Genomic DNA, 20,754 nt, shown 5'->3' on the forward strand with positions numbered 1-20,754 from the left:
TATATATATGCATTATAAATATTCTAATGTAAGTATGTTCGAATTTTCTATTATATGTTATTTAATATGGATTATCAACTCCAAGGCCGTGTTGAAGGAGATAGATGACTGGAACTATTGTCTCGGGACCCAGGGCTGTTCAGGATTTTTGAAATTCCTTGCACAAAGAGAAATGCTTTTGAATTATTTTAATGCTCAAAGTTTCTTTTTTATATATTTATATAGATTTACGATATCCTACAATTTCAGTGAAAGAATTCCTCCCTTTTAGTTAATGTTAACAAAATTATGAACCAATATACATTTGTTTTAAGTTAAGGTGTTTCAGGACTGTTGAGATTTGCGCAAAAGCAAAATATTTTATCATTCATTAACAGGAGACGACATAGTTAGATTGAAAATATATTAGAATCCTTTTTTTTTTTTTTTTTTTACTATAAATATAAATATGTGTAAGGTACACAAATATGTTCACAATTTTAGAAAGCTCTCAAATTTATTTCGTAGGGAACCAACATTTTTTTTTTGAATATCTGCTTTATTTCAAAAATGAATTCCATTTACTCACAATTAAAGATGCAAAAATAATTAAAAACTGTTTAAAACACATTGCAACGGCAAAACAGTTACACATCTAACTATAAACTCATAGAAATTTTTAGAAAATAACTTTTTTTGAACAAAAAAACTTTTTAATTTTTGAAAAAAAAATATTGTTTAAACAATTTAATTATCAAAATGTACATCTTAAATTTTATTTTAATCAACTAAACTCATATAAATTTAATCAACTATATTTGTGGTTTAGTTATTAACCCGCTTTAAATTTAAAACAAGGCGATATCTTACTATCGATTAAATAGAATTCACTACATTACTCAAATTTACTACATTGCAATTTGTTTATTTTTTCATAATTTGTAATTTAACTTGGTTTCTCCATTTATAGCTCATCGTACTTTTTCTCATCGTACTCCTGTCACCGAAATATATGTCACGTGCCATAGGCATATTTCAACACAAAATGAAGAACTTACTGCTTTATTTTACATGGTAATATGCTTCAGAGATTAAAGAATATACAATAAGTTTCAAACTAATTCAGCAAGTAAAACGACAAAAATTCTAGTTATTCCGAATTCTAGTTCTAGCAAGAATATCTCCCCTTTATCTTAAAAGAGCAGGATATATCCCCCTTATTTAAGACAAAGGGGAGTGATAGATCATAGAGATAATCAAGGGAAATGTGCCCCCTGCTGATTTCTGGGGAAAAAGGGTATGCACACATGAATCTGTATACATATATGGACAAACGAAAAGTCAAGTGGTGGAATGTTTTGATGTTTTGAAAAGAAAGGAAATCAAACTTTTAAAGGTTTCTTACCTGTTTCTCTCTGAATGAGACAGCTTTTTTAAGTAAATTACAGCTTTTTTAACCTCTCAAATCTGACATAATTTCATAAACGCACATCAAATAATAATTTTTATGGAATTAATAATAATATTTATTAAAATATATTTTAATATCATTACTTAAAAATACAAATCATTATATTTATTAAAAAAATAAATTATAAGTATTGCTTTTAAAAACATTAAGGAAAACTTTCTTTCTCTATTATAATAAAATTAAACATTTCAAAGGGGTTGAACCCCTATATCCCCCTAGATACGGCCCTGTAATTATTACTGTAAGAGTACAGTGCATCAGATTCGGATCAGTGTATCAGTACCGGCACCCTAAATGCCGGGACTTTTCACCGGACTTGAACCAGACTTGTTTACAGTGTGGTGTAGGACACGATGCCATATATACATGTACAGTACCGAAAAGTAAAGGCAATTATAAAAGTGATCCTAAAGTTTTAGATTACAAATTCCCCATGATACAATCTTTGATTGATATGATACCCCATCTTTGATTTTTATGAAAATGGAAACATTAAATTGAACGCGACATATATCAAGTAGCAGTTATTCTCCGAGAATGTATTAAGATCTTTTATTTTTTAATATTCGTTTTTGCTGACTTTATAACAAATTTCTTAATTAAACAATAAAAGAAGTCGTATTTAAGAATTACAATGTTTCGGGTACTGTTTATTGTTTGTTAGCGGATATTATAATATAAAATTAGCAAAACATTCATACTTTAGTAAAACTTTTGGCCGTGAAATAAAACAAATTGAAACATCATTTGTTTGTTTAAATATTCATTAATTCGAACCAAGTATTTAACTATCCTCGAAAATAAATTTCAGTTGTATTATAAAGAGCTGAAACTTTTATTATTTGAAAAACTAGTAAAATAAACAGCTTTGTTTTATTTCTAAAAGAAAGAAGAAATTAATAACAATGTTGATTGGCACATGAATCTTATTTATTCCTAATTGATAGTATACTATTATCTGATTTAAATTTCGTAAATATTTTACTTAAATTCAAAAAAATTTCAGTGCATTCAATGATAATAAAAAAATAGGAATTTAAGTCGTTGTTTGTCAGTTAAATTGCTTTGAGTAATAATTTTAGATTAGTTTTTATGAAACTATTCATGCTCCATATAGCATGATTTCTTCTTACACAAATGAATTGCTTTAATGTATTTTGTGATGAAATCGTAAATGATTTTTTGTGACCTTAAAATTAATTATTAGATTTCATAATTTACTTTTACGGCATCATATTAACCAAATACAAGTATTGAAAAATAATTTATTGCTTTTGTTAAATTTTCAAATAATTCCAAACACACTGAAAAAAATTCATTTCTCTATCTGCATTATTTATAAAGTTTTGAACGTTGTTTGAAAAAAAAAAGGTTTCCAACAAAAACAAAAGTTTTTCACGTGCATACTTTTTTAATGTTTACATGTTATTTGAATCCCAATGGATTTTTTTTTTCTGTTTAAGATGGAACTTTAAGGAAATTTTTTTTCACAATCAGCCTATAATAAAATTGTGCATTGAATAAGCGTTTTGAAAATTATTAAAGCTTTTACAGTTTGTTATTTATATCTGTGCATTCGATATTTTTTGGAATTTTTTTCTTTTCAATTTTACATAAAGGGGACCATACAAATTGTCACAATTGATATATAAGTAAATGAACGAGCAAATTTACTGCAGGAACAGTAATGTTGAAAAATAAATTTCGCGAAGAATATTCCAGAAACTTACAGCTTTAAAAATTTTTGATAAAATTTTTAAATTTTTAAGAAATCTGAGCCATATTATTAATTTTTGAAAATTAATATTTTTATTAAAGTGTGCACAATAAAAATCTATTAATCATGTAACTGAAAAGATGTTTATTTTAACGTTATTAAAAACGCAAAAATAATAATTGTTCTGAGGATACTTTAACCCCTTAATCACTGAAGAGTTAAAATTAATTTATTTTTTTTAGATTTGGATGAGTTCTGGAATTTTAGTTGCAAGATTTTTTTATAAAATTCTTTTCTATTATGAAATGCAATTGATATTGTTTTATAATAACATGAAATAGTGTTTATTTTATTGAGTTATTACGAGATACATAATTAGACGAGAGACATAATACATACCGTCATGTGGGGCTACTTTGTGCAAATTCGAATTTGGCACTTTTCTAGTGTTGCTATTCAGTATTATGTTTTCTTCATGTTAAAAATGTGTGGAATTTGAAGATAGAAGTCTCCTCTATTACTACAGATATTTTTTCGAATTTTAAAACAATCTCAGAGTGTGTTTTGTTTATCCAATGTCAACAACTTTCCGAGAACGTCGGACGTCGAAAATTGTGAGTGGAAACTTTAGCTGTGAAATGCAAAGACGTTGATAAAACAATTGTCGTAAATGCAAAAATTTTTATTTATATATTAATATAATAAACAATTATATCATGTTAGTGTTAAAAAATTTTGAAAATTAATAACAAATAAACGGAAAATGAAAAAAAAATGCACTGTAGGGCTACTTTGTGCAAAGTTTCATTCGTTTTTTTTTCGCCAGAAAAATTGTCAGACGTTAGAAAAAAAAATACCTGGAACGAGAAACTACCGTGTACACTTCAGAAAATCTGCAACAATGTTTGCAAGCAGTTGCTGGTGGTATGTCGATTGCAGAAGCTTCTCAGAAATACAAAATCCACAAAAATACTATCTCTAATAAAATTCACAAGAAACACGTGAAACGTGCTGTTAAACTATTATTTTTCTTCTATTCGCGATCGCAACGCTCGAGTACGCCATCTAGCGGGAGCCAGTAAATATCGGACATTAATTTATCACGTTTTCATTTAGTTCCATCAAAGTCATTGACTGAATCAGACGCCATTTTTTAGCAGCAAATAAGAAACAAAATTTCCCTAAGGAAAAGGCCGAAGAACTTGAAAAAAATCTCCAGNCTTTTGTTTAAACTCAAATGTTTTGAAATAAACATTATTTTTAAGAAAAAATTCTTTATAAAAAATGATTTTTTGACGCTTAAAATTATTTTCAAAGTAATATTTTTACATATCTTGATGTTTTTGTTATTAAAAATGTCAACAATTAACTTTTTTAACAATTTTATATAAATATTTTACTAAAGACATGATTGTTAAACTGAATTCCTATCGCTGCACAAAGTAGCCCCACTTGGTGGCTACTTTGTGCAATGTATGTTTTGACTTATTAAATACAAATAATGCCAATATTGCTCAAATTCACTCGTTTGAGTCCAGTTATGAATATAATATCGATAGATTTTACTAAAGTTTGAATTAACATAGTTTTTTTACATGTCAAAGTTCAAAAACTGCGAAATCCTGCACAGAGTAGCCCCACATGACGGTAGCTATTTACTGGCATTTAAAAATATTTAAGTTCCAGTAAATAGCTAAAGCAAAAATGTTTTACTTCTCTCATAAAAGATATGAACTATTTATTATAGTTTTCTCTTGATACGAATCTCCCTCCGAGCCCTTCCGACGATGACGTCACTTGAATCTCGCTGGCTATGATTGACGCATGCAAACTTCAAGTGGACATTTACCCAATTGATTGCGCAATTACGTACGGCAGCGTACAGATTGTAACATAGAAGAGCTAGAACTCGTTACGATTTCTTTTTAATATAGAGAGATATGAAACGATTTAACTAACATTTAGATTCTTTGAATCACGGTTTTTTTAATAAATTCTCTTTTTATTCCTGATTCATATTGTCATTAAGTAAATTAATTAGTTAGGTATATTCAAACCAAACTTAAAAGTAATAATATATTTAGTTTTATTGTAACTAAATATAGATAATATTGACTACATCGGTTAAAAATATGTCGAAATCGGACATATCTTCAGAGTTTAAAAAAATTATTTTATTTACTTTTTGTTTATTTTTTTATTTATTTTATTTAATTATTTTTTCTATATTAATTTTTATTTTATTTATTTTTGTTTTATTTTATTTATTTACATATATTTGCGCTTCTTATAGTGTTCACGTACAAAAGAGTTTTTCTTAAATTTCGCTCTGAAGCTGTTATACGAAAAAGCAACACTTACTAGATTGATGCACAAATTATAAATTTAACCTACACTAACTATTATAGCATTTTTTCTTCAAAAAATTTCTTTAACGATTATGGCGATTTCTTCAGCTTATTCTTATTAAATAAATTACTAAGAACTAAACTCAGCGGCACTACAGCCCATAGAGAACCAAGGCCTACTGTACCCATCTCAGTTATCTTGACATTGGGCTCTGGGGTGCAGGAGGAGATGTTTCGGTTAGGTGGTTAACCAAACGCGAATTTCCCAGCGTTTAGTTCCCGAGCATGCTTGGTACTCATTTATCAACCCACAGAAGGGATGAAAAGCAGAGTCAACCTTGCCCGGTCCGAGGATCGAACCCAGGACCTGTGATAAATTTAAAAAAATTCTGTGATAAATTAAATATTAAATAAAATACTCATTATTTAATTTATAAAACACTCCTTATTATCTTTAACATTTATTTTTGGTCCCGCTTTGACGAATATCGTTGATTCCAACTTGTATTAATATTCGATCAAACAGGGTATTTATTTATGCTTGTAAATTTTATCTAAAGCACCAAATTGATAGCGTGTCTAAAAACATAATAATTACACAGTAGAGTAGTTCAAAATATGTATTGTTGTTGTTGGCGTATGCATGTTTCAGTCAGAGGGGGTGCGATTGTTCCTGTTTCCCAGTGGCGCCATCTATGGCAAAGAATTCGACTTCTGCCACACCATACGTCACACCCGTTTATAGGGCGGACCCATTCATACATCCATTCATTCATCCACAGATCGTAATTTTGACCTGAATCAGAGAACGATCGATGTCCACTCCAGTACCCCCAGAGGTATTGATTTGTTATGGGAACATGGAGAACTTTTGCTACTCGACAGATTTAGCGTGCATCAGTCACTTTACTACACGGGGAGTTTTCGGCCCCCGAGGTTCGAACCCGCGAACTCTCGGACATCGGCCCAGCGCCCTACCGACCAGGCTATCCCGGCCTCATATGTATTGTTATAAGCATTTTTTGAAGATAAAACTAAACTAACTTCAAAATTAAATCAAACTAAGCATGTATGATCTAAATTTCAATCTTAGTCGCATCCGTTTTATTGGTGCAGAAAAACACCATTAAACCATGGAGGATTGACCGTGTATAGCTAATCACAGATGGCGCTAGGAGTTAAAATTCACCTTGAGACTTCCAGGCTACTACTTCCGATTGATTTTTACGCCTAAGCTTGTAAAAGGACCCCATCCAAAATTATTATACCTGTAGTGTTTATAATATAACGCATTCAATATAACGCTTTCAATATAACGCTTTCAATTTAAATTTCAACGAAATGTAAATATAGATTTGGCAACTTATTTATGTTGTGATTTTCTTCAATTTGCTTCAGGCTCCCAACGAGTTTGAATTTATAAATTACAGGACATTCTTATGAAAGGTAAAATTACGCGTAAATTTAAATATAAATCAAATTAACAGAACTTCCTAGAATATTAAGCCTGTTCACACATCGTCTCGTNTTCTAATGAATTAATCAAACGATTTAACACATAAAAATATATTTTATAGGACATCAGGTGATTTTGACAGAAACTGAAGAGCAAGTTCTGTCATGTTCATTCAAGCATGTTATGTTCAAATTTATATTGAATATGTAATTATTATTATTTTTGAAATTTCATTCATTTCAATGTTCAAAATTGCATACGGTTTCCCTTTGTTTAAACTCAAATGTTTTGAAATAAACATTATTTTTAAGAAAAAATTCTTTATAAAAAATGGTTTTTTAACGCTTAAAATTATTTTCAAACTAATATTTTTACATATCTTGATGTTTTTGTTATTAAAAATGTCAACAATCAACTTTTTTAACAATTTCATATAAATATTTTACTAAAGACATGATTATTAAACTGAATTCTTATCGCTGCACAAAGTAGCCCCACTTGGTGGCTACTTTGTGCAAGGTATGTTTTGACTTATTACATGCTAATAATGCCAATATTGCTCAAATTCACTCGTCTGAGTCCAGTTATGAATATAATATCGATAGATTTTACTAAAGTTTGAATTAACATAGTTTTTTTACATGTCAAAGTTCAAAAACTGCGAAATCCTGCACAAAGTAGCCCCACATGACGGTAGCTATTTACTGGCATTTAAAAATATTTAAGTTCCAGTAAATAGCTAAAGCAAAAATATTTTACATAGCTCATAAAAGATATGAACAATTTATTATAGTTTTCTCTTAATACGAATCTCCCTCCGAGCCCTTCCGACGATGACGTCACAAAGTTACTGAGGGGCCTTGAATCTCACTGGCAATGATTGACGCATGCAAACTTCAAGTGGACATTTAGCCAATGATTTGATTGCGCAATTACGTACGGCAGTGTACAGAATGTAACGTAGAAGTGCGACAACTCGTTACTATTTTTTTTAACAATGAGAGATATGAAACGATTTAAATAACATTTAGATTCTTTGAATCCAGGTCTTCTGAAATAAATTCTCTTTTTTTCCCGATTCATATTATCATTACGGATATTATAATTTCATTAGTTAGGTATATTCAAACCAAACTTAAGAGTAATAATATATTCAGATTTATAGTAACTAAATATAATAAAATTGATTATATTAGTTAAAAATATGTCGAAATCGGACACATCTTCAGAGTTTAAGGAGTTTAAAAAAATCATTTTATTTATTTATTGCCTGTTTTTTATTTTTTTTATTTAATTATTTTTGTTGTATTAATTTTCATTTTATTTATTTTTTAAATTTTATTTATTTACGTATATTTGCACTATTTATAGTGCTCACGTGCAAAAGTGCTTCTCTTAAATTTCGCTCTGAAGCTGTAATTCGAAAAAGCAGCACTTACTAGATTGATACACAAATTATGAATTTAGCCAGCAGTAACTATTATGGCATTTTTTCTTCAAAAAATTTTCTTAAACGATTATGGCGATTTCTTCAGTTTATTCATATTAAATAAAATACTAAAAACTAAACTCAGCGGCACGACAGCCCATAGAGGGCCAAGGCCTTCTGTGCCCATCTCATTTTTCTTGACCTTGGGCTCTGGGATGCAGTAGCAGATGTTCCGGTTAGGTGGTCAGCTGAGCGCGAAACCCCCAGTGTTTAGTTCCCAAGCATGCTTGGTACTCATTTATCGACCCACTGAAGAGATGAAAGGCTGAGTCAACCTTGCCCGGCCCGAGGATCGAACCCAGGACCTGTGATAAATTTAAAAATATAGAAGATTAAATAAATTACTCATTATTTAATTTATTAAGTACTTCTTATTATCATTAACATTTATTGTTGGTCCCACTTTGACGAATATCGTTGATTCCAACTTGTATTAATATTCGATCAAACAGGGTATTTATTTATGCTTGTAAATTTTATCTAAAGCACCAAATTGATAGCGTGTCTAAAAACATAATAATTACACAGTAGAGTAGTTCAAAATATGTATTGTTGTTGTTGGCGTATGCATGTTTCAGTCAGAGGGGGTGCGATTGTTCCTGTTTCCCAGTGGCGCCATCTATGGCAAAGAATTCGACTTCTGCCACACCATACGTCACACCCGTTTATAGGGCGGACCCATTCATACATCCATTCATTCATCCACAGATCGTAATTTTAACCTGAATCAGAGAGGGATCGATCTCCAATCTAGTACCCCCTGAGGTATTGATTTGTTATGGGAACATGGAGGACTTTTGCTACTCGACAGATTTACCATGCATTAGTCACTTTACTACATGGGGTCTTCGGCCGGCGGGGTTCGAACCCGCGAACACTCGGACTTGGGCCCAGCGCCCTACCGACCAGGCTATCCCGGCCTCATATGTATTGTTGCAGCCATTTTTAAAGATAAACTAAACTAACTTCAAAATTAAATCAAATTAAGCATGTATGATCTACATTTCAATCTTAGCCTCGACCGTTTTATTGGTGCAGAAAAACACCATTAAACCATGGAGGATTGACCGTGTATAGCTAATCACAGATGGCGCTAGGAGTTAAAATTCACCTTAAAACTTCCAGGCTACTACTTCCGATTGATTTTTACGCCTAAGCTTGTAAAAGGACCCCATCCAAAATTATTATACCTGTAGTGTTTATAATATAACGCATTCAATATAACGCTTTCAATATAACGCTTTCAATTTAAATTTCAACGAAATGTAAATATAGATTTGGCAACTTATTTATGTTGTGATTTTCTTCAATTTGCTTCAGGCTCCCAACGAGTTTGAATTTATAAATTACAGGACATTCTTATGAAAGGTAAAATTACGCGTAAATTTAAATATAAATCAAATTAACAGAACTTCCTAGAATATTAAGCCTGTTCACACATCGTCTCGTAAGTATAACATAAGCGAAGGGATACACCGGACATTTTCTAAAATTCTTCCGGTTTTAGGAAGCTTTTTATTGTTTACATTCAGTCAACCATCCATTCCTTACTTTATGATCAGCTCCAACTGTTGATTAATCGTAAGACACGATTCCCAATAAATCACAGAAATCAAGCATCAGTGGCAACAAATTCAGCGAGTGGGTGGGTGGACACTTTGATCAACTTGCAAAGGGATCAAGGGTGCGTGATATTGGTCATTATAAAATTGTTCTACCATAGAGTGCTCCACTTCGAAAGCAGGTCGCTGGGCTACAAAAGCGGAGGGGTGGTTCTCTGCAGAGGATCAAAACTGCAATAGCATGTTTTCGGATCATGCTCACTCAGGGATGTTTCCCAGACCGTTGTCAATAGCCTATTGTTCAACTGTAGTGTGACACCAGTAAAGTATTACTACTTCTACTCCTCAATCTTCAAACTTTCTAATTTTTTATCCTATAAGCGTGCCATTCAACATAACTTTAAGTGTATTATTGGCGATCGAAATGGGCTGCAGGTGGCGTAGAGCAGAACTCTCTACCTATGACAACACGTCTCATGCTTTCCCCATTTAGCGTGTGGAGAGTCATAGAGGGAGGAAGTACGTTAGGTTCTCTCTTGATTAAAATATTTTAAGTTGGAAAACTATATGGAACTGAAAACTACATTAAACATAGTTCAGAAGAAAAGCATCACGGAAATTTAAAAAAATGTTTTAATTAAATAAAAAGGAAAAATATTAAGAGAAGGGGAGATATCGTAGTACATTCCTATACAACTGAATAGAGGAGGAGAGGGAAGGGTCAAAAGCATGAAACCGGTCTCTCCCCAGATGGCGTATTCGAGCGTTGCGATCGCCAATACTTCTCAGAAATAAGAATTTACAAATCGGATTTTTTAACAAAACATGTTAAAATGTTTAAATACAAAGAAAATTGTTTTCTTTGTTACAAAAAATAAAGTCGAGAAAAAACGAACAATTATCATTAGCTTAGTGATAAAATCTTAAAAAAAAAAATTTTTTTTTTTTGCATTAATTCAAAATGTTCACCACTCCACCCTGGCCGATTTTGGTATAAATATTTTAACATTACTAAAAATGGATCACTTTTTCAGCACGGAGCTTCTGAATCCCACTCTAAACAGTTCTGTCGGTGCTTTTCCAAAACAAACTAAAAAATTAAACTGATTTTTATCTTAAGACAAGAGTGAGACGTTTTTTCTTTGTCTTTTTGCTATAAATAATCGATTTTGCTAAGAATATAAATATTTTGAAAACAAACTTTTCATTTTAATACAAAATATTTACCAACGCTGCATCGACAATATTTTTTGTAGCTTTTTGGTCAAAATAAAGATTTGTATAAAATATATATTTAAAAATTGAGACTTTGATTAATGCATCTAAATTAGAACGATCAAACCACTTTAAGGGGTCACAGTACCTTTGGAACAATTTTTTTAAATAAAGGTATAATCATTCATTTTGTGGATGCTTTACTGCTCATTTAACTTATAATTTATCTTCAAAAAATAATTAAACTGTTTAAATTTTTTTAAATTTCTTAAAAAGTTGAAAAAATTTAAAATTTTTAAATCCCTAAGGCTTTTTTATTTTAACATATTTTTAAAAAAAATATTTCCTTAGTGCTTACAATATTCCTCTTAACAATTTTGTACATTCATTTGTTGATATATCAATTAGAATATTTTTTATAGATTATTTTGTGAAAAAGTAGAAAAACAGGATAAAAATTCCTGTTAGGTATATATAACATGCTGTAAAAATTGTAATACCGCATAAAATGCTTATTCCATGCACACTTTGAATAAGTGTATTATACTTAAGATAAAAAAGTTTACTTCAAAGCTTTATCCTAAATAGGAAAAATTCCTTAGGATTTAATTAAAATTAAAACACGAAATTATCATCTATGAGAAAAAGCACTTTAAATTCTGACTGCTGAGCAAGTTTCTGTATTAGGACAATCTAAAATCTTTTATAACTTTTTTAAAAATGTAGATAGAGAGATGATTTTTCTTCAGTGAATTTTAAATAGTTTGAAGTTTTATTATAATCAATAAAAAAATGCGGTATTTTTGTCATTTTTTGGGTACTGTGACCCCTTAATACGAATGTTCCCTAAGTTTGCAAAAATCATGAATTGTATTTTATTATTCTTTATAATTTTAACTTTTTTAATGTAGTTTAATAAGCTGAATGAAGGCTATGAAATATTTAATGTTTTTACAAACGAATTATTATTTTAAAAAAATAATAATAACGTCACGTGAAATATGAATTGAATCAATGGAAAATTCAACCGTTAACCGTAATTTTCTCAGAACTTTGGTGCTGGTTTCAAATTCTCCGTGACGTTGGACAAATCCAATAACACGATAAGTATAAGATTAGGCTTCAAGTATAAGCGAAAAACCCTGCATTTAATATGCACAAGTGTTTGTGTAGCTTTACTGATGTCATATTGGAAAATAAAATAAAATCAAAACATTTTTATCAATTTGAGATAACAAAGAAAAATGTTACAAGTCCTTGATCAAGTCATCTATTTAAAATATCTCACTATTTTGCTACGCAGGTAGCTCGTTTAAAATCTAAATATCTTGTTTCCAAGCGTATTTCACAAAATATATTCTGTAATTTCCAAAACATGAAACAGTCATTCAAAGTAGAGCTTTAAAAGGAAAGGACCATTTATGAGAGTCCTTGATCTCATCATATAATTTTGCCATACAAAAAGAATTTACCACCAACATTAAGAAACTGTTTAAAATCATAATTATTTTAATTTATTTTTTGTTCTATTTAATTATTTAATTTTGTAAAGAAAGAAAAATGTGTGCATTTTAAAGGGCAAAGCTTTTTATTGAATTGTTTATTGATTTTTTCTTGTAAAGAAAAAAATTCATAGGCATATGAAAAGCAAAGCCTTACTCATCAATATATGCATGTAAGACATGCCGGACCTAAGACATAAGAGCCTATAACACAGGACATAAGAGCCTTTGATACTATCATATAATTTTACCATACAAAAAGAATTTACTGACAACAATAAGAAACTGTTTAAAATCATAATTATTTTTTTATTTCATTGTTTATTTATTCATATATCTGTATATTTAATTATTTATTTTTATTATCTATTTAGTCATTTATTTATTTTTGCACAGAAAAAGTATATATATGTATAAAAGGCAAAGCCTCACTCATCAATATACATATTGGACAATTTATAAGAGACCTTGATCCAAAATATGATTTTACCATGCAAAAAGAATTTACCGACAACAATAAGAAACTGTTTAAAAGCATATTTATTTATTTACTTACTTATTTATTTTTATTTATTTATTTATTCATTTTTGTACAGAAATTTTTTTTTTCATATAAAAGGTAAAACCTTATTCATCACTATAATGATCGCACTTCCCATGAAGTTCGAAAGTTAAAATTTGGGACTATATGTTCTTTATGAGATAAAAAGAAAAACTTAAAAAATGTTCATTTCGATATTTTGTAATTATTTGGGTAATTACAGCTTTCGTACGCACCTGGAAAAAATTAATAACTGGCATCAAATTCGTGTTATAAGGAATCTGAAAATTTTCTAACATAATAAAATTTTTTTACGACGATAGAAATTTCAAACCTGGACCATGCATTCATTATGCGGGAAAAAGAAAAAATTTAATTTCGATGTTTGTAAATAACGAGGTAAATAATTTACCTGAAATTAACAGCAATTCTGAATTACACGTCTTTACAAAGATAAAAGGGTCAAATTTACATTGTGTGTTTATTATGAGACAAATAGTAAAACTAAAAATGCTTTATTTCGACATTTAACTATCTAATTGAGTAGGGGTAATTAGACTAATTGGCAATTATGTTAAAAAATCTAATCAACGACTTACCACCATGCGTTTGGGGCGACATAGCCGACTACGGCTGAGGTACCATTTAACAGAAGAATGTGGAATTCATGTAGGTGGACGACTATGAGGTATTGTGAAGCGGTGAGCTTGGGATGATCAACTGGCCACCGAAAGTGAGTCCGAGAAAGACTTCTAATCCTCAGATTTGTACCTAACAAAATCATCTGGGGTCCATATAGACCTCTGCGCGTCCTGCTAGGTTAAAATACAAATACTGAGGATTCAGGGAAATGCTGTTAGCATGAAGCTGCAATGGATAAAAGAAATAAAGACAGAAAGAAGGGAATTCAAGTTAAGTAATGTTTTTCTTCTCAAAATTGAAGCATGGAAGAATTTAGTACTATATATATATATATANATAGATATATATATATATATATATATAAATTCTTCCATGCTTCAATTTTTGTTTCACATTTTTCTTTGTGGTACTAGTGTTGCTATTTAACCGTATCTTACAACACTACTACACTAAAAAAAATTAACTAAAACAAATCCTGAAAACAAAACTTGATTTTAAACAATTTAGATTATTTAACTAATATGCTAAATATAATAAAAAGTATTTAAGTAATTCAAATTGTGAGATCGGTAGGAGCTTTGTACACATTGCACATACGACCAAATCGAGAATAACTCAAGGCTTTTGCGCAACAGATTTTTTTTTCTGGTAGGTACTTTATTTACGTCTCACTTAAATTTTCTTCAATGATTCCATGTGGTATATGTATAGATATGTCTTTTATTATATGGACATAGTTATAGTTTATTGTGTGTCGTATGCATATAGATATCTGTAAATTTTTTGATGCACCTTCGCAATTTCAAATTCCCAAGTCTTGCTTTTAAACGTAGCAAAATAAAATGTAGCGTTAAGTTTAACACTCAAAACAATGGCAGCGGCTGCGCCTTTGCGTTATTTTAAGGGAAAAATCGAAGAAATAATTATTATTGAAAAATATATCATTTGAATTGAAAAAAATTATAAATCTTTGTTTCTTAAAACTGTTTATTTATAAATTGAATAAATACTGCGCGTAATCATTTCTGAATGTAACCAACAAAAAAAAATTAATAAAATATGATTTAAATTATATTGTGTAAAATGTAGGTAAATGAAAAAAAGATTTTAACCTATATACAATGTTATCTTTCATTTCCGTAAACATTGGCTTTAAATTAAAAATTAATAAATAAAACAGAAAATTTGCAACTTAGGAACTTTCTTTTTTTTTAAATTAAGCCTATTCCTAAAAATAAACGAAAAAGTAGAGGAAATCTGGGTTTAATTAATTAATTTATTATGCATATAGCTGACCAGATGGCCGAGTGGTTAGCGGCCTGACTGCGGAGCCGATGGCCACGGGTTCGAATTCTGCTCAGGGCATGGATATTTCTTTCTCTCACTCTCTGTGTTTTATGTCCTTTCTCCTTTGTGTGTATGATTGTGCGAATTTGACCCGCCCTATAAACGGGTTTGTGGTTGTGTGACGTGGGCGACGCTGCTCCACCGCCGTGGCTTCGCCACAGGTGCCCACTGGGTAACGAGAAGAGAGAAGCAGTTTTGGCATTCCTGAGAGCAATGGGTCTTAGTCCCAAGTGCCCGGCATTAAAAAAAATTATGCATATATATATATATATGTGTGTGTGTGTGTGTGTGTGTGTGTGTGTGTGTGTGTGTGTGTGCGCGCGTGTGCGCGTGTGTGTCTGTGGTGAATGTTGAAATATTATATATGTTTGTTTCACGTTAAACATTAAACTAGTAAGATGCCAAATTCAAGCTTCATTATCGCCGCATTTTGTGATTGAGAGGTTCACACGCCAGATCCACCCCATTTTTAAAGAATCGTTTTCCTCAAAATAATGAAATTTCATCAGTTGTCTTAACATTAAAAAATCCATTGGCTTTTATATTTGGAAACGTAGCCTTCACATAAATAACAGCTAAGCGACGTTGAAATTTTGTATGTGCGAAGAATCACATTTTCTGCTGTAAAATTCAAATGAAAATTTCACTGAAAAGAGTGATTAAAATTAAAAAGAGATAACTTCACTAACTTAATTGAAAAGAAGAATGTTCTGTTTTTACCTTCCTATATTCTAACACCCACCAGACTTGGGGAGATCCCTCGCAGCGGCAGATAAAGGACCATTCTCGCTGGAGACGATTTTTATGCTGCGAAGAAATTCCCGGCAGTGAAAACATTCCGAAGGATCCCTGAAAATTCTCTGTGGGCTTGCTTTGTTGTGGTCAAGAACACGTGTGAAATTTTACGTTGTTTTTATTTTAATTTTTTCAAAGATTTAGTCGTTTTTTTTCCATTCAAATCGCTCGGCCACCGTAGCCATTACATGTATATATTACGTAAATATTGATGGCATTAAGTAGATTTTGTTTGTTTACTCTGGCCCCCTCTCCCCGTCTTGCGCCGTAGTGTGTAGATTTGTAGGGTTATCGAGTGTGTCATATTTTGAATTAGCTATTCATATCGCTAATCACTCTTGTTTTTGAATGCTATGGAATTTCTAAACTTGTTTTAAAAAATGTTACTTTAAAATTGGCTGAATTCTAGATCCTGACTGAAGTTATATATTTAGATCTGTTAGACTTTCAAAAAGCTATTATTTCGATTTTCTCAGGTATGACAAAATGAAGATGTAACAATTACAATAAATATCCCTTTGTCTTAAGAAAACTTGTTAGCTTATTACGTTCGCTTGGTTATGTTATCTTATATTGATTAATATATATATATATATCAGATTGTAAAAAAGAATGAGCTGTTTCGCTTTATGTATACTACTGTACAATAATAGAAGAGATACTTTCAGTTTTTGGTATTTTTTTCATATTTCTCAAAAAATACTTCAATAATTATTTTACAATTTTAGATGTATTCAGGTCATGCAATTTCTCATTCGTTGAAGTTTCAATAAAGTTTAAAGATTTGAGGAATTTGCAATAAATTCCAAACGAAAATTATATTTTTGAACTCTATACCGACAAAAATAGTAATAATCTTGTAACTTGTATCAATTACTTTGTGTTTTTATATGCCGTTACTGCACAAAATCTCGTAAATTTAGCGTAAATATTCATGAAAATGTGGACATTTTAATAAAAATAACTAAATTGTTTGCCTTACGTTTTTTACTATAATAGTTGAAATATTCAATAGAATTGAATAAAACTTTTAGAGTTATTTTTAATTAATAATAAACATATAATTTAAAACTTTGAAAGAAACATGTTAAAAATTGTGCAAGCATGATATGAGCATTTAAAATAAACTGCACATACATGGAAAACATTAAAAATTTTTTTTAATAATTTCGTTTTGTATTGTATATGGTAACTTATGAAAAAAGTCTAATTTAAATATTTTGAAAAAGAGCTATGAATGGTAAGAGGTTTTCCCCAAATTTAATTTTGTATTACAAAATAAAATTTTATGGCAAATGATGATACACTGTAATGATTGTTCGTACAACAAAATATTATGGTATAAGGAAATAAAACGTTTTGGTTATTAATTAAAAATTACTCATAAATATTTTTTCTAATTTTATTTAAAATTTCTACAGTCAAAGTAAGAAAATGTTTTTAAAAAATATTATTTTTTTCTTTTAAAAATGTTCATATTTCAATGAATATTAAAGCGAGGTTTACGAAATTTTATGCTGTAATTACATGTAATCAAAGTAATTTATACTAGTAACAAGCTTGTTTCAATTTTTCTTGGCATATGATGTTCTAAAACACTCATTTTCATTTGTAATTTATTGTTGAACCCAATTAAAAATTATGAAAAAAAAAAACTTTTTTTTTTAACATCATTCACTTATACTAAGTATGAAAGCAGGAGTCTGTTTAGAAGAAATTTGGGTCCGTTAACGGACCCTTCACAAATTATCATTTCATAATTGATAATTGTCCCGCAGTGGACTGATCGTTAAGACACGGTTTCCAGCAGATCACCGAAGTCAAGCATCATTGGCTGTGGTCAGTGTGCGGGTGGGTGACCACTTGGATCAGTCTGCGTAGGGACCGAGGGTGTGCGGTATTGATCCTCGTTAAACTGTTCTACCGTAAAGTGTTCGACTTCGCGTGCAGGTCATCGGGCTACCGCGGTGGGGTGGCATTGATGGCATGTCTTCGGAGCATCCTCAGGGATGTTTCCCAGACCATCACCAATAGCCCATTGTGCAGCTCTAGTGCGACGTAAATGAACTACAACATAAAAACGGACCCTTCACAAAATAATTTATTTTTTAATCTGACCATCACAAGTTTGTTTATCTTCATAATTGTTTTGTCAATTGATTTAGTTAAGTTTCCCTTAGTTTAAATTCCAAATGTAGTATTCTAAGAAAATATTTCTACTTTTGCAAACATCGTGTGCACATTCTTATTAATATTAAATCATTTTTTTTGTAAATAAATAATGGATCAATTTATATTTATTCATAAAATTAATTAATAGAATATTATGCAAATAAAAATTCATTTCTGGTAATTTTTTAAATAAAATATTATAAATTTAAGAATTGTTTAAGTTTTCTTAATGCGTAACACTTAAAAAGTGATGCATTACTAAGTTGTGTTATTTAAAATATGTCAATTGAAATTAATTAAAAATGTGAGTGATTTTATTTCGATTATTCATCCGAAATGAATATTGTGTGTTGAGCAGTATAGGCTAAATACCAAATATTTGTGTGTTGTATCTCTAGTTTAGTAGCAGCAATTGCTGAGCAGAATCTTGTATCTATTTACAATTTAAAAACTTCTTAAAAAGATTTTTAGCAATTTTTGCTATAACTGGACCTTATTTTCACAAAAGCAGGATCCTGGTAGAAAGAATGTTACTTAACGCTTATTTTATATTCTCAAATTATGAATAGTTTTTTCTCAATTTTGCAAAAACTAGACCTTTCACAAAATGTCTGGACCACAATTTTTAATATTTTTTTTTTAAAAAATGACATTTTGGTTATTAATTAAAAATTACACTAAAAGTTCGTCTAATTTACCGTAATAAAATGCTATGGAAAAAGGTAGTTTTCTTTTATAAAAATGTCCGTATTTTCATGAATATTTAAGCAAGGTTCACAAAATTTCTTGCAGTAATAGTGAAGATAGATTATTTTTAAGAAACTGATAAGAATTAAGAAAGGTGTCTAATTTTACCTATTTATTATATTATCTGCTTTAGTAAGTTGACTTAGCATTGATTTTGTCTGGATAATCATATTCAGCCAAATTGAAGACTATTTAGCTGACCAAATGTTTTTTAATATTTGGCCATTGAGTAGTTCATTATATAAATAATTTTCCTCTCTATACAACACAAATGTAGCTTAGTTCCATCAAGAAGTCCTCCACAAAGGAAATTTTCTCTCAATACTTGATACAGCAGTTCTGAATTTTGTTCAAAATTACAAGGCAAATGAGTTGAACATTGGCAACAAACTCAAAATTGGGTTGGCTGTTTAACGACAATTATAAAATAAAAAAAATATTTGTACAAAACAATTTTTCTCAGAAACTTTTTTTTTGTCTTGAGCTTTGTAATGAAATACATTATAGGCAAAATTAAATGAATAAATTAAACTCAGTAAATAAATTTGCTTTTTTTTTTAATGTATCTATAGTTTGAATGTAAATAATTCTGAATTAAGAACTAATTTGTTTAGTCATATGCATATTCATTATGATATATTCTTGTACTTATTTCAGATAGTAAGTGACCTTAATAATCATGCAAGGCTTCTCAGCCATCAAATTGCTTGCAGAGAAGCAGGCATTTCTGGATGACCTTAGACCAAAATATATTATGTCATCGCTTTTGAGCAATAAAATAATAACTTATGAAGAGAGTAAAGAAATAATGAATGCCGTAAGTATAATGACATCCTTGACTAATGAGAAAAGTTATATTTCATTTGAACTTATAAATCTGTTATTTATTTATTTATTTTTTAATATATGTGCTGTAACAAAAATTTAATTTTCACCACTATCACAGGCTCTGTTTTATTTTAATTTCATTCTGGTAATGAAACTGTCATTACTATCCAATCCTCATAATTGTGGCACAATCATCTTTATTTACTAGATATAAGACATAAATTCTTAATAATTATCTTTGTTTCTCGTTGCAAAACAGAGATTTTATTGATAACAGGCTCTGTTTCATTATAATTTTATTTTGGTAATGAGACTCTCATTACTATCCAATCCTCATAATTGTGTCACAATCATCTTTGTTTACTAGAAATAAGACATAAATTCTTAATAATTATCTTTGTTTCTCGTTGCAAAACAGAGATTTTATTGATAACAGGCTCTGTTTTATTATAATTTTATTCTGGTGATGAGACTCTCATTACTATCCAATCCTCATAATTGTGTCTCAATCATCTTTGTTTACTAGAAATAAGACATAAATTCTTAATAATTATCTTTGTTTCTTGTTGCAAAACAGAGATTTTATTGCTCAACAACATTTATTCGAATGTTACCTATGACTCATTAGCATTTGTCTACTTATTTTTTTGTAATTTTAAATTGAGCTTAGAAAGAATACAATTGTTTATCAACAGAGAACTTATCTTGGACTACTTTTTGAATATTCATGTTAAACATCACTCTTAATTTTTTTTTCTTCTATACTATTCTTATTTGTCTACTTTAACATCTTTTTGATCCCTGTTAATGAAAGGAGTTGATTAGTAAATTTTTCTTGCTAATTTTGCAATTACAAATAAATTTCAGAAGTGCTGTTGGCCGACATTTAAAAGCCGGAATAAGCTTATAAAAAGAGATCAATGCTCAGATGCTGCAGTTTTTA

The 20,754-nt window shown here is 29.8% G+C and overlaps 1 protein-coding gene across 4 annotated transcripts in view; it reads left to right on the top strand.

The window, feature by feature from the left end:
- Positions 1 to 16,287: 16,287 nt before the first annotated feature.
- LOC107456226 (apoptotic protease-activating factor 1) overlaps positions 16,288 to 20,754 on the top strand; it is a 39,112-nt gene continuing 34,645 nt past the window's right edge. For 2 of the 4 annotated variants that reach the window (XM_043045939.2, XM_043045944.2), the window contains exons 1-2: positions 16,288 to 16,540; positions 19,641 to 19,800. In XM_043045939.2, the coding sequence (XP_042901873.1) occupies positions 19,663 to 19,800 (138 nt within the window). In that variant the 5' untranslated portion in view covers positions 16,288 to 16,540; positions 19,641 to 19,662. Of the gene's footprint in view, positions 16,541 to 17,180; positions 17,305 to 19,640; positions 19,801 to 20,754 lie in introns of those variants that run through there. The other 2 variants (XM_043045940.2, XM_043045942.2) reach the window with 2 other exon arrangements.

This window comes from Parasteatoda tepidariorum, chromosome 4 (assembly GCF_043381705.1).
Source record: "Parasteatoda tepidariorum isolate YZ-2023 chromosome 4, CAS_Ptep_4.0, whole genome shotgun sequence".
NCBI lineage: Eukaryota > Metazoa > Arthropoda > Arachnida > Araneae > Theridiidae > Parasteatoda > Parasteatoda tepidariorum.